Here is a 19,703-nt window from a genome sequence, read left to right as displayed (position 1 = left end):
GGTTTCTTGCTTGGTTGAAAATTAAATAAATAACGATAAAATACTTTATTTCATAAATCTTTATAAAACTAACTTTCCGACCCATGGTCTTTAGAAGTTTAAATGATACACTTTTATAAAACTTATGGAAATTTCATCAAGGGATTAAATAATTTTTCCACAGTTAAGGTCTGACTGACTTGAATTCGATTACTTTCTACATTACTTGAACACACTTTTGTTATAGCTTACTCCGGGTTCTACATTACTTGAAATTAACTTTTGTTATAACTTACTCCGGGATTGTTATATCTTTCAGTATTTTGGTTAAGATTATTACTGGAATTGATTCCTTGTTAGAACGTCAATTTGATTGCTTGCTAAAATATTGCACGTTAGTTTGATTTTGATGAGATATTACAACCTTGATAGGTTTTAGAGACAACTCTTTTGTGAATAAAATGACATTCACCTTGAGCGACGAGCTAGAGCTCCACGTCTTTCCTACACCGCTAACTGCTATGATCTATATTGTAAAGCGTATCTAATAACAATTTGAAGTAGAATCATACTCGTACTAATGTTGACCAGATATAGTTTCAGATAGAAAGATAGTTGTGGTCAGATAACATTTAAAAGAATAGGTTAATAGATCGAAGTCTTTACGTGGTTCTCTCGGTATCATAGCCATTTCGACCATGTCTTTTGCAGGAAAGACTGAAGATAAGAGACAGTGGAATCCATTACAGATGGAAGCTGCAAAGAAAGCCTGCAGAACCATACAGGTCAACACGCACTCGTAAAAATAGCCACCTGATAACTGGCCACGCCATCCTCATGCTGGCAAAATCAGCTTAAAACATGTTTCATGTGGTAAAAACGGCTACATTTGTTTCTATCAAGGAGACGAAAACATTTACAGACGATTGGGACTATTGGGATGTTACAATTTCATCATATGGAAAAAGAAGCATCTATACCATGCATGCCTTTTTGGCATGTTAAAATCTCAACATAATCATAATAAAGCTCACCAGACCGGAGAGTTGTTAGCCACTATACTTCTCCATTGGACTTGATGCAAAAAATGCGGGTCACCGGTAAAGACCATGTTGGCTATATATCGTCTCCAGAATCTGTGTCAATAGATAAATATAATCTAGGTCTGACTGAACGTTTTTGACGAGGAAATGAGAAAGGGCTATCAGATCTTTCCCTACTTATCTTATCCGGTCTACCATCACTCATTCCAAGAAGCAATGAAGCTGCACACGCATAAATTAGGATATTAGTTGGTTGAAATGGGTCGTTTTAACTACCGGCTAATATGGGCCAAGCTGAGCCCGCTAACTAAGGTCTTGTCTATTCTTTTAAAACGATTTTATAAAAATTCAAAGCGATTCGAGCTAGAGCCCTCGCAAGTTAAACGAGCTGAGCTTAGATGAGCTCGGGCTTGGTTCGGGCTCGTTTACACCCCAAGACAACCCATGTATGTATCTAGTTTAGTTAAATTTAAACTTACCATTTTGAAAAGACAAAAATACCTTTGAGGAGGTGGAAACATGCTATGGGTTCTAACTGCCGTATTTTCAAAAAACTGGGCATTTTCGTCATCCTGCGTTTTTTAGCAGGAATGATATAAAATCATACTTGGGTTGCCAGTAGAGTAGTTTCAATATATTGGTGGTCTTAATGGAAAAAAAAGTAGAATGAATATTTAGGTGGTCTCCACATTCATTATTCTTCACAAAAAAAAAACATTTGACACGTTGGACCCTTTGAGATGAAGCATAAATAAAATAGACATATTTATAAGTAAATGGGTCAAAATCGACTCATTTATAAGTAAAGAAGTTGAGAGGAAAAGAAAAGAAAAGAAAAGAAAAGAAAAGGAATACCAGTATCTGCTAACGAATTAAATGCACCGTCCTTCGATAACGGTTGTTGTGTCAAATTTACCCCACTGGTGGCAGCATCAGGTTCACAGTGTACCCCACCACCACCACCATCGCCGCCACCTAGCCTGAGTGATATCCAATCATCACTGTGAAACCCATTCGACACGGCTGGCGGCGGATCTGTCAACTCAGCCTGCCGTGCAGCCTCAGATGGTCTTGTAGGAAGAAACAGCTGCAATGACGGATCATCTCCACCAAAAGCCAATGGATTATCAACCAACTCACTGTTTATATTCATCTGATGTGAAGAATTAGAAACAAGTGGAGTGGGACCCATGGAAGTTTCACCCACCAATGGGTAGCCACTGACACCCATCGATGTAGAACCGAATTGACCGTTATGCAAGTCGACTAACGCATCCGTCGGGTCCACATCGGAACCAAATAACTGAAAGCTAGGCTCACATTGATTCCCATGAGGTATAGACCAAAACGGAACCTCAAAATCATCATCCGCGTTAAAAAGGCCGAGTTTATGATGTGGCTCAGGAATTCCAAGCATATTATTATTGTTGTTATTATCATTATTATTATTATTATTATTATTATTATTATTATTACTAATAAATATCGGTCCAGAAGAAATTAGATTTTCGGTTTCTTCATCGGAATCACTAAGAACAATAACTTCTGCATCCCCACCAGCCGACCCCATATTATTTCGGTCAACACCGAGCGAGAGTGAGTCAAACTCGGTCCCATTTAGGGTAGAAAAGTCAAACCGCCCACCACCCTCCTGATTGACACTAGTAGCTTCACCCTCTCTACCACTGCCAGTGGCACTGCTGTTCATAAAGTTATCGGGTAGCTTACTACAAGAAGAGAGTGAATGCATATTTTCGGGTTTCCTGACTTCCCAAAGCCCGTTTTTATTTTTTTTCATTCCGAGTTTTAATCCCGTGTTATGGCCTTCGGAACCGCCTTCATGTTTGACCTGCTTTATGGGTTCTAATTTGGGTTTTGACTCGGCTTCCACGGGGGCACAAAGGGTGCCATCAGGTAAATGCCACTGCCCAAGATCCCCAAGACCCTTTCGGTCATCTTCTGATTTTGCCCGCCACGAGCCATCTGGCTTCACCTCAATTTCAGTCACATCCTCCCCACAATTACGCATCTTGAGAAGGTTAACAAATATAAAATAGAACATTGAGTTAGCATATTACAAGAGAAGAACATGAACGCATGTATCGTTTGTTTATTTATGATCATGAACATCCGTTTATGATCATTCGTGTTCATTCATTTATGTTTGTGTATCTTTGTTCGTTTATGTTCATTTATGTAAGCTTGTTTAGGTTTGCTTAAATTAATTTATTTACATAGTCATCTAAATAGTTTAGGCCCGTCACAATTTAGTCTAGCCTTAATATATATTTAGGCCCGATTTATTTATGTCAACGTTTACTTTTAATTTGTGTTCGCTTAGTTATGTTCGTTCGTAAATCGTTCATTTATACTATTAACAAACGAACACGAACACACTCATTTTCTTAACTAACAAACACAAGCAAGAAAACCCTGGCCGTTTAATTGTTCTTGATCGATCGTTTCTTCAGTTAAAGTTAAATGAAAAATGAAGAACATTCTCTTTTCTTGTTTGTTCAGTTCATTTACAGACCTAACTAAAATCAAAGATGCATTTCGACTTGCTTGTTACCTTAGATGTGATACGAGTAAAATATGGGTCGATAATGACGTTCTCCAAAGAGTAGTTCTTGAGACAAGTAGGGCATTGCCACTGCAAAATACATATATATATTAAAAAAAATAAACTATTGATCGACGGAGAGATGCACAAATGAATATACAAATTATTATCTTGCCTTACGAGACCGTTGATTCATTTCCACAAACACTTCAAGATCAAAACAGCCCATGTGAACACAAGGTTTAAATCTTCCAGCAATTTTCATTCTGGAACCACTCATCTGCAGCATAAAAGTCAATTAACAAAAAATATTTTGGTCATTTAGTTGAATGAACATTACCACATGCCAAGTTCGTTCATTTATGTTTGTGAATGCTCACTGATTTAAATTTGTTTTTGATCGGTGATCATTTATGATCGTTAGTTTACGTTTATTTAAGTTCCTTTACATCCGTTAATATATTCATTTAATTGTTATTTTTATATCTAGCCTATTACAATGTAGTCGTATTAATAACTTTTAAGACCACCAGCACATGGTTGTTCACATTGGTTTTAGCTCAGTTATGTTCGTTCGTGAACACGTTCATTTTCTTAATGAACGAACACGTACAAGAAAACCAAGTTCGTTTTAGTGTTAAGTGTTCGATTGTATGTTGGGTTACAGTTAACAATTAACAAACTAACACAAACATTCCTATTTCGTATTCATTTGGTTAGTTTACAGGCATCAAGAAATTGCAGAGAATGTGTTACTTACAGGGCAACGTAGATTAACAGACATATTATCAGCAACAACCTCCAGATCACTGTCACTGTCAGCATTTTCTTTGTCGGCCCCACCTCCTACACACCGACGTACACGTGTGAGCGCATCTTCAAATTGCTCACCATCAGACTCTTTTGGTATAAGGTTGAGAATCTAATAGGGTAGAATAGACAACACAATAGCACAGACGTCAATAAAAGATTTAAATATTAAGTTGAAGTTACACCAGCATCACATTTTAAACCCATAATATATAAGTAATAAACAAAAGCAGTTAAAATTTCACAAACCAACATTCTGGGTTGAAGGAGACTCCCACCTGTTGAACTGTGCGCCTTTTCACAATCCGAACACCGAAACAGAACACACGAGAATCACAACCTGTTAAAGTAATTTTATTGATTCCATCTCGAGTGCATGGTGTGATCTGACAAAAAAAAAACAATTAACGGTATATGTTTCAGGATATCATTTGAGCATAGTTCATAATTAACTGTTAATTAAATAGGCTTAAACTTACAATAGGACCATCATCACGACCATTGGTTCCCAGCAATTGAGAACCAGGTCTATTTATTGCACGCATAGGCACGCCTATTATATAAAATAAACAAGAGAGGCGTAAGATCAAATTTTCTTGATATTGCGTTCTATTAGATAAAATATACCATTTATTTGTAGCTCTGCAAATTGTGGCCATTGCATTCTAAAAGAGACCTTGTCATTCAGAAGCATACACCAAGCCTACGTATTGAAGATAATAAAGATCATATATGTTCGTATCTGCAGTAATTAAAAGAAAAATTATGACGAATTTATGACTAACCTGCACATCATACTCTGGTTTCACCAACAATTCCCTGTCTGCTCTACCAAGTTGAAAAGTTTTTTCAACACTTTGCATCGGATTTGTGCTGAAACATATTGCAAATAACTTAAGGCAGAATTCTTAGATATGCGTACGGCTGCTTAATATTCATGTCAAACCATTCTAAATATGTAAAAAGACGATTTGCAAACTTCATCAACATACTGTTTTAAAACACAGAAAAGAAGAAAAAGGTGACTCACCCATCTGTTGGGGCATTTGCAATAACCGGCTTCACAGGTAATAACGGATGTGTTACTGTAACCCAGAACCTGAATGTTTATTAACATGCATCGATCATCATTTCTTATTAAGTAGGCAACTAAGAAGACAAACTTGTAACTGGATTTTGAGCATAGCTAACTTTTGGAATGATTCTTTTAAATGACTTCATGTGAGCCAATTTCAGTATTTCACTACCGTGTTTGCCAAAAAAGTTAAAAAGTAGATAGATCAGTCAACAAGCACTTAATTGTGCTACATGACATGCAAAAGGTCAATGCAATTTGTGCAATAAGTGGGTCCCAGATACCCATCTATCAGAACAAAGAAAATAAGTAAAAGGTTGAATCACAAATAGTTGGGTACCAATAATACCCTAACTGCAAACACTATTACGTTTCTTTTGGGAAAAATAAAATGGGAAAATCATGATTATATCAAAAGATTGATAACTTACGGATCTGCACGACCGAGCCTACAAAGTTCACAATAAAATTTTGGGGGATGTGGTGGTAAAATGCCCTCCATGGGTTTCTCGGGAATAATAACACAAACAATATGCTGCCAAACATTGCATCTTGGATCTTCACACTGAGAAAAAGAATTTTAAGGAATTTAAAACCAATAAACAACCAACATCATCCTAGGAAAACATATTATGTAAAAAATATAAGGTACAGGATGCTGGAACCTTAATTGTTGAATCAGTTTTCAATGAACTTCCACAGGGGCAACGGAACTTTTCCACCTTAAGAGGGACTTCAATTTCCCCTTTATTTTTTGTATTATTATTATTACTATCTGACACACCCTGACCTTTTGATGCCAAATCAGTTGCCCCAGAATCCTGCAGTTTTCTTGTAGCAAAACAGACAATATTATATGATTTGAACAACCAGTTTGTGATATTACATAAGATTGCAGGGATAAGTTGTGTAAAGATATGCACACCTGTAAATGTCATCAACTAATTTGGCAACTTCTTCCTTCCCAACAGCATGTTTCTTGGACCACATTCCTGAAACTGCACAACATGAAATACAAATACACTGTTTGTTATTCACCGTGCATAAGTAATAAACAAAAGCAGCATGTACCAAAGAAATATTGGAATCTAGAATGACACCGTAACCGACTTCTTTGAAATATAATGTAACAACCCGAATTTTCGAAACCTTAAAATCCAGTGACCTCCATTGTTTTTTCTGATGAGCTTCTATCACAATTAATAACCGAAATCGAAAAAATAATTATAAACTTTGTCTCGTGACTGAAAGCAATGTATCACGGACCTAAATCACTCGTTTACAGCCTGTAAATAGTTACTAATCGAGTCTTAAATCGCCGACCGAAATCACGAGCTTTCCAAAAATACCAATGGCGTTAGTACCCCTGTAAATACAGACGATTTCAATCGTTTTCGTATCTCACCGGCATCGCAGACCCTTCTCTTCACTCTATCTAGCCTCCCGCCCTCTTTGTTAGCAAAGTTCCGCCACCGCCGCCGATAGCTTTTCCGGCAAACAGTCGTTTATCGAATTTGAACACCATCTGAGGAGTTCACAACGTTACGTCTCGCACAAAGAATCTTTCGTTTTGCTTTTTACTCATCCAGGTTTGAACCTCTTAACAACTTATGTGTACAGATTTATTGTATATATACATGGATATATTGACATATTGAATTATTGATTCATTAAAAAATTTATTGCGATGCACCGAAAGGTGTCTAGTGAATGTGGATGCACCGAAAGGTTTCCAGAGAATGTGATGCACCGAAAGGTGTCCAGAGAATGTGATGCACCGAAAGGTGTCCAGAGAATGTGGATGCACCGAAAGGTGTCTAGTGAATGTGAATTATTGAGCATGTATGCATTTATTGACTGATAGTTATTGTTAAGATATTGCATTATTGTACAGTTGCTGTCCCACTGAGTAATTTTACCCAGGCGTGCATATTGTCTTTATATGTACGTTAGGTAACAGATCCAGCCGGGAAGAACAGATAGAGGGCTCGAGGAAACTTAAAGGTCAAGTGTTTTCATAAATGAAGAAAGAAACGATTGCTTTGTACTAAAATTTTGCATTTATTGAAAACATTGTAACATTTTAAATGATTGTAAAGAAAGCATTGAAATGTGATTTACCATTTAACTAACATGTTAGCCCTAGAGCGAGCGAGTGTTACATATAGAAACAAAAAACAGTACAGAATTAAAAAAATGTTGTAACGTACCGCGTTCATCGGAGAGAACAGCTATTATACGGTCGATGAGATCCTACAAAGAGAAATAGAGAATAAAACTGTATTCCTTTGGTCAACAATACAATAAATTCACAAGATTATAATTAAGGGCAGGAAAATAAAACCAAAGATATTTCTAGCTAAAATTAACGGAACTCTGTTAGTGGCATTAATAATACTATCATGCAACACATAACACAAAGAAGAGCAACAGCCTAGACGAATCAGATGGTGGTGATAATTTAACATTAAGCAAATCAAGATATAACATTATAATCACCTGATTGACAAGATAAAAAGGTAAAACTTGGAGTATCATATACTCTTATAGATACTACACAAAATGCAGAGAAAATATGTAAAAGATTGAGGTAATAGATTCTTGTTGTTCTGCCAAATGATAATAGTTTCTCTTTTTTTAAGCTAAAACCCAAAAAACAGTTATAGCAATAACAAACAAGAAGCAGAGAAAACCCAATCGGACCTGCTTCTTTCCTTGCTTGGAAAGACCCAGTTGAGTGAGGATTCCCTTCAGCTCTCTTATCCGAAAATGTGCCAATTTTTCCTACACGACAGAAAACAGATACATATAAACATATTGCAACTGGAAACAATCTAGAGTATGTGTACATGTATAATAACACAATAAAGTTCTTTCCTTTAGTGTAACAAAAGCCGAGTCTAAGCATGTGTAAATTTCCCCAAAAAAATAAACAAACATTGCAATTATCTCGTGAAAACCCTATCATGACCAAATCCAATCAAAATTTCATGCATCCTCTTAACATCCAAAAACCATGTTAAACATTAATTAACTCAATTCACCAAAATTACACAACTTATCATGAAAACACATCAACCAGCTCAACGATTCTTTTTTACACAACTCTTATTATATCCAAATTAGCTTTATACTTAAAAGTATACAACTATTAATTCAAAGTACGTGTTTATGTATAATAATGCAACAAAGCTCTTGCCTTTGGTGTAACAAAAGCTAACATGTGTAAATTTCCCCAAACAAATAAACAAACATTGCAATAATTTCATGAAAGCCCTAACATGGCCAAATCCATTCAACTTCATGCATTCTCTTAAGTCTTAATATCCAAAAACCATGTTAAACTTTAAACAACTAACTTATCATGTCCAAACATCAACCGCTCAACAACTCTCTTTACCGAACTCTTATCATATTCAAATTGGGGAAAGTTAACGTACAAATGAAATTAACATGCTAATTGTGAGAATCAAGTAGAGTAATTATGTAATTACTCTATGATGTAATTAAATAATTACTCTACTTGATTCTCACAATTAGCGCGTTAATTTCATTTGTATTTGATCCAAACCCTATCCAAATTAGCTTAAAAGTACAAAAATAATAATATCTAGTACCATGTTAAACCACACCAATATATATACATACACTAAGGTGAGGTAATTGAGCATACAACCTATTGCTAATCTATATCGCACAAAATCGAAACAATACAATACCTTGCAACTGGATACCAAATCCATCTCTACCTCCATACATAAATTATATACTACCAATCATCTGCTTCCAATAACTCACCGGATCATCCAATTAATCACAATCAGAATTTCAATCTAGAAACAAATCAACAATCAATACAATTAAAAACTGCAACAATTGTATTAAAATATAAAAACACTAAATTAGGTACTTACAATTAGGGCAAAATTGAGAGTGATATCGGAGGGTTTAAGAAGTGAGGCCGCCGACGTGTAATTATCGGTGACCGATTAAATAATAATAATATAATGAATTTGTTTCTGTCGTCTTTGACGGGAAAACAGAGCCGGTAGCGATAATCTATCTTTAAACGGACGTGACGGATGGTTTGGAATTTGGTTAATTCGTACCAATACGTCCGGGGTGGGATTCTCTGTCCTTACGTGCATTTTAGGATCCCTGTGTCCTCTCTTCCAGATGACCAGATCTTCGATTTCCACGTATGATTGATCACGTAATCGCAAGTATTTGCAGTTCGGTACCTGTTGTGTGAGATGTTTTTAAATGTCCCTCGTTAATTTGAATTTAGTTCTGTTTAACCCTGACTTTAAAGCCCAAATTGTTTTAAAGCTTGCTTTGTTTTTGTTTTTGTTTTTGTTTTTGTTAAGAACGACGACAATCGTCAGTATGATGGCCGACCTTGGTTTGAACCCTAGAAAGTTTTTCCCAAAGGAGAAAGGTCATAACCTCTAGTTCTCCGGTCTTCTTTGCATCCATAGAGGAACATTCTATCCTGATGTCACTTGACATTAGTTGTACCGCTATAAGAGTCGAAACTCTTTAATGTAACGCAAGCAAGATAAAACCCGTGTGAGGCTCGGACCCAAACCGGAGAGCTCCTGAAGGAAACCTAGTTTTCACCTTTATTGTCATGACTTATATGAACTAACCCAGAAAGTTGTCGGTAGAATTTATGTATGTCAACTACTGAACTAGCACAAAGGTGACTATTGGCAAATACTTACAAACTTTCCTATTATAAGCATCTATTTTATATAGTACCTCATGTTTATTTTAATTTTACAACTTAAATTGTTTGTTTCAAGATACGTTTCTTATTGTCTAAGCCTATGTCACGATCTTTAACTCCAATACACTTTTATTTCTTGACGTGTCTTTATATTTATATTTCATAAATATATAACATCAGTTATGAATGCATTGCCCTTCTTTACTATAGTGACTACTGAACTTTAAATTACAGTTTGGCTATCAAACTCAGACATGAGACGTGTTTATATACATCTATGACGCCTAAATATATCAAAATTATTGTGCTAAATTTTACGACAACAAAAGCTGGAAAATCATAAAAAGTTGTATGATATTTTCTTATAATTCTTATAAAATATTATTAATGTTGCTTGATATTTTCTGAATTTAATGTACAACTAAATATCACATGATTACACACCTTATCAAGATAGACACACAAATTTGTTCATAACTATGACCGTTAATCTTTTTAAGGGCCCAAAATGAATATTAAAATTGAAATCTCTTTGAAAAAAAAATGTCTTTAGTCATATGTTTTTTTATTTGTTTATTAAGAGACTTAAAGCTCTTATTTTATTTCACTCCCCTTTAAGCCGTCATGTTAATAATAAAATAACAAATACAATTGTTCAAGTTATTATTATTTTGGCAAGTTACTAAGTAGATTTTAAGATATATAATATAGCAAAAGAATATACAAGGTTAACCTATGAATAAATTGTAACATCTCAGTTATAAAAGCACCAATGTAACAAAATTTTCAACACCCGAATTTTTAAACAGTAGGAAAAACCACCAATGATTCAGATTTAATATGAAAACCCCTCTTGAATGAGCATTTTGGACCACATGTTCTAAGGTTTATTCCTCATGCCTTATCTTGCTCACCAAACACATGAATCTATGACTTCCATCATTAATTTATAATTTATTTTCACACCCGTCAAAATTTGCATTCACATCTCATCTTGGTATATTTTCTTTTAATTTAATATTATTCCGGGCAAAAAGTTTTAATTTTCCCATGTTAAGAATCCAGTTTCTGGTGTTTTGGTTTACCAAAAGAGTTTCATTTGTCGTTGGTTCTAGTTTTGTTATAAACAAGTTGTATAGATATAAAAATAGATTTAGGGTGTGTGTGAGTTTGTGGTTAAAAAAGGTGTATTGGTTCAACTTTATATGTTTTCGTCTTTTCAAAGCATGGTATTGGCGTATGTATAGTGGGTTCATCCATTGTGGACTCACACCATGTGTTGTGTCATGATGCACTCACATCAACACGTATCAATCACACAAGTAATGAGGATTGAGATTGCAAAGGTTAACCCGTTTATGATTTTGTCATCATTTTATGTTTTTGTTAACGTTTTGAAGGAATAAAAAAATAGCCATTGAGCACTTCATTCGCAATCCCTGAAAGGTACACAACACTCTAGAGATGGCATTTAACCCCATTCTTATGAAATACAAATGGGTCGATTTGTGTTATGATGCACTAAATATCTAGTCAAAAATAGTTAAATCTTGTTAAACATGTTGAAAAGAAAATGGTTGAAGCCCGTTACCCGCTTGTTGTGATGCGTAGGGGGATTTAGGGGCGCCTTGGGTACCCCATCCAATTAGAGGCCGTCGAGCGGGTACACCGCCACCATCATCTCAGGTACCCACCGAAATCCACAAGCTCGGGTATTAGTTACTGAGGAAGAAGCCGTTGAAAATTCCACTTGTATTGTTATACAACGGCTATAAAGCCCTTAAATTTTTTTAAAAAAATTTTCCAAACTTTTACCCTTTAAATACCTATCTCAAATTCTATTTTTCATAACTTAAATTTCATGTCTTACAATATGGACATCATGATACAAATACAAAGAGTGGATGAAGAGTATTTGATTGTAATATATCTCATCCTAACATAAAATCTATGGGTTTGTCTCAAGTCAAAAACCAATTCGGTTCAACCCTACGTAGCATACCAAATTGGCAAGTTTAAGCCCACGTTTGGCCCGATACCCCTCGGACCCATGCATGTTAAAGCCTCGTGCATCATGTTTGCCCTTTACATCAAATTCACGTTGGTCATTCAAGTTCACCTGTTGGCCCGTTTTGAAATTTGAAAACTTGATTTATATAATCAATTAAAACTAACTAGGCATTCTATTACAAACAATTTGTAAGGGACAAAACTGAACATGGGGTTATAACAAACACAATTATTTTATATACTTTTTTTTGTAAAACTGTAATCTTGAGTATTAATATGCAAAAAGAAACAAAAAAAAATCTTGCTAAACGATCGTGTCACTGTGTCAACCCACGAAAACTGTGTCAAGTTTGGGTTCATGTGCCTGAAACGATTATCGTGTACCCACAAACACGAATATTTAACACCCCTGATTTAACAGCCCTTAATGGTGGGCCAAAATAATCAACATCGCAATTTCATGATATTAAAATCGATCAATATAATCAATGAACGCAATGTCATGAAGATGATATTCGAGAACAAACAACGGTTCTATTTACATCATATCACAAAGATGAGCATCTGTATTGGATGCTACCATATTGTGTTTTATATTAGCAAGCATGTTTGACATTCATGAATACATGTGTATCATTCAAAACTGATTAAACCAAATTGATCTGTTTGATAATATATCATATTTTGTCGTCAAATGACCAAAATAAAAGTACAAAAATTATTTGCAAGGTGAAAAATTCCCGAGAAAAAAAAACAAAATCTTGCAACTAACATCACATTAGAAGTCATAAGCGCTACCACAGCCCGATGAACTTCCACCAGACTCCACCAACTCCAAGCCAGATAATAATATTGACCACAGAGATGAGGAACCCATAGCCCCACCATTTGGCAAGCGGTACATAGTTGGCTCCATAGAAAACAGGGGCTGACCCGATTCCATAGTGGGTCAGACCGCCCATGAGGTTGGAGAGGAAAGATAGAACCATGGCTCCAAATAGTGGTGGTGTGCCAAGGGCACTAGCAACCGATAAGAAGCCTGTGAACATGGCACCAATGTGAGCGGCTCCACTAGCGAAGAAGTAGTGGGAGTAGAAGTATAGAAGAACCAGAATGCCAAAAGACGCTTGCCATTGAAGACCTAATCCACCAACAAACTGCATACAAAAAGCCCCATGTTCAACTTCAAAGTATGGTAAGATGATTATAACTAGCTAACAGTCTAACACGGAATATGTGATATTGGGTTAGATCAAAATGAGCTCATGTCAGTTTCGGGTTGAACACGTTTAGCTAAATGGGATGGGTAGGGTAGGGTTGGATTGGGTTGGGTTGAGGTTGACCTGATTAACCAGTTTATTTTTAATTTTTAAAAACAAAAGAGAAATTGACATCAGATTTAATAATTTAAACATGATTGCGTAGCTAAACAGGTCGGGTTGGGGTTAATCTGGAAGGTTTAGAGTTGACCCGTTTAACCAGTGTATTTTTAAAATAATTTAAAATAAGAGAAATTGACATCGGATTTAATAACTCATACCTAATTGTTTAACTAAATGGGTTGAGTTGGGGTTGACCCATTTATCAAGTTTATTGAATAAAATGAATATTGATGTCATAGCTTGGAAATTTTTACGCCAAATACAAAAATAAAAGTGAAACAAGCATCAACTTATATAATTTAATAATTTAAACGTAATTGTTTTATATACATTTGTAACTTTGTAAATTTGTAAGTTCTGAGTATTTATATGCAAAAACAAGAAATACATACAAAAAGGGTTAAGCAAGCCATATTTGTGTCACCCGTGACCAATGATGCCGCGTTCATGTCCATGTCAAAACTTTATGTTTGACCCCCCCAACCCAAGAACACGACCCATTCGGCACCCTACCTACAACCTCCTAAACCGTTCCATCAAAAAACCATTCCAACCCGCCCGTACTGCCAGTTGAAGTACAAATAAACAATGTGATGGAAAACATACCTTGACAACGGTTTGACTAAACCAGGAGATAAGACCATATTTGTTAAGGTACCCAGCCATAGCAATAAGTGCAGCAAACCATGTAAGCGTGTCCCACGCAACTGCTTCACCCAAACATTCCTTCCATGTCACCACTCCGGTTATAAGTAGAACTGAAAGTCCAAGAATTGCAGCCGTAACAGAATCAACATTCAACACGCCTCCAAATATCCACAAGCCAACCTGACTCGATAATCAAAACATAGAGTGTAAGTCTATCTTTCAGTATTGCATTCAAATCCAATATAACAATCATCAAATCATCATACCGTAAGAAGCAAAGTTCCCGCCATAATAATTTCATTCTTCGTCAACGGTCCCATTTTCTCCAACTTCTCTTTAGCAAGTTTAGGCGCATCCGGGCTGCTCTTCACCGACGGTGGATAAATAATATACAAAATAAGCGGAACAACAATCAACGAAATAATTCCAGGCACAATAGCAGCCACAGCCCAGTCAGTCCACCCAATCGTCTGCTTAATAGTATTAAACGTCAAATTCGCACTCAACGGATTCGCAGCCATAGCAGTCAAGAACATCGACGAGCTAATAACCGACGTCTGAAAACACGTCAACATCAACCAAGACCCTAACTTATGTTCCGTCCCATCCCCTGCATTACTCCCACAAGCAACACACAAAGACTTAACCAACGGCAAAAATATCCCCCCTGCTCTAGCCGAAACCGAAGGAATAGCCGGTGCCAACAACGCCTCACTAAACACCAAACTATAACCTAACCCTAACGACGAGCTACCGAACAATTTCACAAACTGATAAGCAATTCTATTACCTAATCCTGTTTTAATAAAACCTCTAGCGAAAAAGAAAGCTAAAGCAATTAACCAGGGAATCGGATCACCGAAAGCCGAAAACGCAGCGGCGAAAGTTAGGGTTTTGGTGAGAACACACGCACCGAGTCCCATTAACGCCACGGCACCAAGCGGAAGTGGCTGAGTAATGATTCCAACGATAGTTGCAAGGAATATTGATAATAATTGCCACGCGTTTTTCGATACACCTGCAGGTACAGGAACAAACCAGAGGATAACACCAGTGGCAATTGAAGCAATTAACGGTTTAATCGCAGCTCCTTGCCACGGTGCCGGCGCCGGCGCCGGCGCCGGATCCGGTTTGGCCGGAATTACGGCGGATGATGCTTTGACGGTGAAATTAGGGTTTCGGTTAAGTGATTTGAGTTTGAGTAATGGTAATTGAGAGGTGAAATTTGAACATGATCGGAGATGGTGGTGACCGTTGGATCTATGATTTAACGGATGAGATTGATTTGAGAATAAACGAGTTGACCGGAACCCTAGGTTGACGTTGACGGAAGCGGTTAGAGCTACTGACGCCATCGATGGATTAAAACGATGGCGTTTTGCGGCGGAATACTGGTTATGATTTTGTGGTGAATAATAATAATAAGAAGAAGAAGAAGAAGAATTGGAGAGTGGGAAAATGGGGTTTTAATATATAAGTGAGTGGGTGGTTGAATATGGGGCGTTGGATTGGAATAGGATCTGATTTGACGGTTGAGATGATGGTTTTATAAGTGGCTTTGTTTTGTCCGTTGGAATATTTTGCTATTTCCGTCTATGCCCTTTGGGCTCACCGAAGAAACTTATGGGGGTTGTGGCTAAAGTGCGCTGGGGGATTGAGTATTGAGGGATCCTATGGGCTATGTGGCGATTGTGATATGACACGTGGAGTGATAGTAGTGGGTTTAAGTTTTGAGTGAGTGAACTAAAATGAAAGAGGGATAGAGACTTGTGAACCAATCAAGGGTTCAACTGTTCATGATTAACTTGGATTAATTATTGTATTATACACTTGTAGTTTAATTGAATTGTGACATATGCTCACGTTGCATGTTATGTTATAACATCTTCAGCAAGAACGTACTTGATATTCACTATGATAGTCAAAGTGAACATTTACATACAAAGTTCCTCATGTATACCTATTGGACATGTCAAATCCATAGAATAATATGGGGGCATTTCTTAACCGTTTGCCTTGTATTATGCATTCATCCCTTCTATCTCATTGAGCTCAAATTCCCTTTAGACTATCCTCTTTGGTGTGGGGCATCGATGCCCCTCCACATTGCCACGTCAGCGCCACGTAAGCACCGGGGCATCGAAACCCCAACCTATAATGTCCCGCTATGGTTTAATGCTCATTGGGCGCCCCATTATATATATATAACCATATGTATGATCCGTGTGTGAGAGATGGAGCAAGAGAGAGAGGGCCCACAAAAATACCCAAAGGCACCTATCGTTCTGACCACCCTCCTCAACCGTGCCCCACCACCAAGGGCGCCCCTTGGTGGTGTTCAGCACCCAAAGGCGCCCACCATGCCCTCCACCGCGCGCCCAATAGCATATGGTCTTAACAACTTTGTCAATCGGTGTAATAAATATAGGACGATCAAGATAAGTAGGGATAATTTTCGTTATCGTTTGCCTATGAGGTGTTGTGTCTTCATTTGCCTTTAATTTCGCTTCATAGTATGGAAGACTCGTATCCTCTTCATTAATTAATATTTCAACCATCACATGTGAAACTTTAAGTTCGTAAGTAGAGAACGTGTAGATTTTTAAGTACTTTAAAACTGTATGAAAATAGTGTAAAAGTTAGGCCCTTAATAAGTTGAGGGACATAGTGTGATAATATGATTTACAACAACTTTCCTAAATGATAATTTTTAGAACTATGCCCGGACCGTCCCCCTCTCATGTACATAGTCAATCACAAGTGATATATTGTTTTAAGCAATAATAGAACTGTTTTTATAAAGGGTTCTAACGTCCTAGTTTCTTTTATAAGGGAATAAAAAGGCATTAAGGTTGAATTTTAATTATGCTTCCCTTTGATTATTTTAAATTTCATATACACATATAAGTGTAACCGAACTATAAAACTTAGTTATATAAAAGCCATAATTTGATAACTACCTCTAACATATGTACTCATCAAAGTTACATACCATGTTGTCACTGACAAAAGGGTCAATGTTGTGGTCCAAGTATACATTTAAGTTATCTAACTCAACCACATTTCTTTGTCTTGTTATTTAAAAGAAAAGTTTCACATAAACCACATAACATGCAGAAGCAAGCAGAACTTGTTGCTTGCTATTTGTTTTATTGTTTGACTCAATATTCACTCAACTCTTGTAATTTTAGAAGAAAACTAACTATATTTACTTTACACAACAAATATTATAATGTATGCCCCGTTATATATTTTGAAGTTTTAAGTGACCAGTGAAGTCGTCAATTCAAATTCATGGTGGAATGATTTGTTAAAGACTTAACTAATCATTCCATTATCTATGGATAAATTTAAATTCACCAATTTTATTGACCACTTCAGTAGTTGTTTTTCCCAACTTATTTTTTTAAAAAAGAATAAGGCATGTTTGCTTTCTGCGTGGCATGAGAAGGTGAACATGAACATGGTTTGGAAATGGTGACGAAAATGAGCAACTCTTAATCAAAGCGAGTTTGGAGAATTTTCATGCTGTCTTATTTCGTTGCAATTTGTTGTAGCATTTCAAAAACAAGGAATGGAAAAATCTTTGAAAGGAAGGAGGGGTCAAAATAAAAGAGCTAATTTGTTGTAGGATTCCTTTGTTATATTCAAAGATTTAAGAGGTCTTATATAGATTGGTTAAATTGTTGTAATTTTAATTAACTTTCAAATGGGTCAACTTGAGAGTTTATGGTTCTCCTCCGGCTTGTGGAGGGTTCATATATTCGATACTTTCTGTGTTGTATATAAAAATTTACTGTTCCAATAATAATAATAATAATAATAATAATAATAAAACTGAAATTTAAATTTTACAAGGTACACTGTACACATAGTTGATAATCCCTATGAACCCAAAAAACGGTCGTGTCCTAACGTTCACATTTTCGACCGTTGAAACAACACCTACGTTATAAACAGGCCCCAACTCTCATCACCATCTGCATCACTAATTTCAAAAGTTATTAAATATTAATCTCTCTCTCCGACCGGTTGTTAGTAATTTCTGCGGCTGCTGAAATGGCTTCCGGTGGTGCACTCAGATTAACAATCGCACTCTTTGTTCTAATTATCTCCTTCACCGCCGTGTTTGGTAGAGACATCACCGAGTTTCCATTAGCACCGGCGCCTGCTCCGATGGAAGCCGGTTCTGCTGTTCCGACGAGTCTTTCAACAGTCTTTGTTTCTGCTTCGCTGCTGGTTTCAGTCGTTGGTATCTTCTTCAGTTAGAGACGATGAACAGCTGATTTTGTTTAATTGCGGCGGCCCCTAATATGCTTATCAGGGTTTTATTTTTTCATTCGTATTATTATTGTTGAAGACTTATTATATGTATCAGTTTTATTGGTTTATTCAATTATTTATTTATATTATAGTTTATTTATTATCAATCAATGTCTTCACATCTTTTTTTTGCAAGTTTGCTTAGAAATCTATAAAAAAGTATACAATAAATCAAATATACAATAACAAGCTCATTTTATTGATTTGTATACATCCAAAATTTCAAACAGACAGCTAATTTCAATTTAAAAAAAGATGTAAGAATTTAGAGTGTAAATATTTAAACGTTAAAAAAAATAAAATTATTATTTTGAATTTTTAGTGACAATTTAATCACTAAACTGTTGACTATTTCTCATATTAATTGCATAACTTGTGAAATAAAATTCTACAATGTATAAAACTCAAATTTACTAAAACCAATACAATCGTATATTATGTATGATTTATTAAATTGAATCCTTAATAATTTACTGATTTATTTAAAGGCATCAATTATTAATATATATTATTCATAAAAAAATTTATCACGATAATTGTTATTACTATTATTACTACTACTAATAATATTATTAGTAATATTTTTATTACTATTATTATTATTATTATTATTATTATTATTAAAGCTACTAATAATTTTATTATTAATGTCACCACCATCACTATTATTATTATTATTATTATTATTATTATTATTATTATTATTATTACTAGGATAGTACCCGTGTTACACACGGGTTGAAAATCGATAAATAACAAAATCAATATAGACAACCGTAAAATTTCATAAATAGACAACCATATATTAAAATTAGGATGACCTAAACAAAATCTTAAAGAGTAACATTGTCTACATAAAAAATTAATAATTACACAAACTTGTCTATATTAGCATAGTCATGAAAATATTTAAATCGTATTATCCCAGTATGAACTTATTGTGACATTCGTCAATTTCGGGTCACTTTTGTTATGTAAACCCGAACATTTCAAATATATAAAATATTGGATCTTGTCATTTAAAATATATAAAATATATATTTTTTTATATTATGCATTGTTTGACCATTTAAACATACCCATTTTTATGCAAACCATAAAAGAATCTTTATACCCAACCCTTCACTCATTCCCTATATAT

General features: G+C 35.5%; 2 protein-coding genes across 3 annotated transcripts; both read right to left on the bottom strand.

The window, feature by feature from the left end:
* Nucleotides 1-465: 465 nt before the first annotated feature.
* Nucleotides 466-9,628, bottom strand: LOC143549602 (E3 SUMO-protein ligase SIZ1-like). 2 transcript variants are annotated; one of them, XM_077040474.1, is made up of 17 exons: nucleotides 9,385-9,628; nucleotides 9,190-9,303; nucleotides 8,174-8,254; nucleotides 7,681-7,723; nucleotides 6,396-6,468; nucleotides 6,136-6,301; nucleotides 5,902-6,035; nucleotides 5,426-5,494; nucleotides 5,181-5,268; nucleotides 5,023-5,098; nucleotides 4,875-4,948; nucleotides 4,674-4,781; nucleotides 4,346-4,507; nucleotides 3,761-3,865; nucleotides 3,595-3,675; nucleotides 1,878-3,051; nucleotides 466-1,244 (listed from the first exon to the last, which is right to left on the bottom strand). In XM_077040474.1, the coding sequence occupies exons 2-17, from the start codon at nucleotides 9,223-9,225 to the stop codon at nucleotides 1,096-1,098; spliced, it is 2,619 nt and encodes an 872-aa protein (XP_076896589.1). In that variant the 5' UTR covers nucleotides 9,226-9,303; nucleotides 9,385-9,628; the 3' UTR covers nucleotides 466-1,095. The 2 variants fall into 2 exon arrangements, with proteins under 2 accessions (XP_076896589.1, XP_076896590.1); XM_077040475.1 differs by lacking the exons at nucleotides 8,174-8,254; nucleotides 9,190-9,303; nucleotides 9,385-9,628 and having other exon boundaries at nucleotides 6,136-6,291; nucleotides 7,681-7,725.
* A 3,235-nt stretch (nucleotides 9,629-12,863) lies between these two features.
* On the bottom strand, nucleotides 12,864-15,957 carry LOC143549601 (dicarboxylate transporter 1, chloroplastic-like). The gene is made up of 3 exons (XM_077040473.1): nucleotides 14,506-15,957; nucleotides 14,198-14,419; nucleotides 12,864-13,366 (listed from the first exon to the last, which is right to left on the bottom strand). The coding sequence occupies exons 1-3, from the start codon at nucleotides 15,592-15,594 to the stop codon at nucleotides 13,004-13,006; spliced, it is 1,674 nt and encodes a 557-aa protein (XP_076896588.1). The 5' UTR covers nucleotides 15,595-15,957; the 3' UTR covers nucleotides 12,864-13,003.
* Between the last annotated feature and the right edge of the window lie 3,746 nt (nucleotides 15,958-19,703).

Source organism: Bidens hawaiensis, unplaced genomic scaffold (assembly GCF_021521415.1).
Source record: "Bidens hawaiensis isolate Kalapana, Puna unplaced genomic scaffold, B.hawaiensis_p1.1 tig00015702_1, whole genome shotgun sequence".
Classification (NCBI taxonomy): domain Eukaryota; kingdom Viridiplantae; phylum Streptophyta; class Magnoliopsida; order Asterales; family Asteraceae; genus Bidens; species Bidens hawaiensis.
The sequence above is the reverse complement of the archived record's forward strand: the minus strand, read 5'-3'. Positions and strand labels throughout refer to the sequence as shown.

What these genes read in the sequence shown, in the direction of transcription:
- LOC143549602 (XM_077040474.1), bottom strand. Translation starts at nt 9,225, where the DNA reads ATGGAGGTAGAGATGGATTTGGTATCCAGTTGCAAG. An exon ending in CCAAGCAAGGAAAGAAGCAG is followed by an intron (nt 7,724 to 8,173) that starts GTCCGATTGGGT and finishes TTCTCTTTGTAG; the next exon opens with GATCTCATCGACCGTATAAT. An exon ending in TGCAGAGCTACAAATAAATG is followed by an intron (nt 4,949 to 5,022) that starts GTATATTTTATC and finishes TTTATATAATAG; the next exon opens with GCGTGCCTATGCGTGCAATA.
- LOC143549601 (XM_077040473.1), bottom strand. Translation starts at nt 15,594, where the DNA reads ATGGCGTCAGTAGCTCTAACCGCTTCCGTCAACGTCAACCTAGGGTTC. An exon ending in CGGGAACTTTGCTTCTTACG is followed by an intron (nt 14,420 to 14,505) that starts GTATGATGATTT and finishes TTATCGAGTCAG; the next exon opens with GTTGGCTTGTGGATATTTGG. An exon ending in TTAGTCAAACCGTTGTCAAG is followed by an intron (nt 13,367 to 14,197) that starts GTATGTTTTCCA and finishes TTTTGTATGCAG; the next exon opens with TTTGTTGGTGGATTAGGTCT.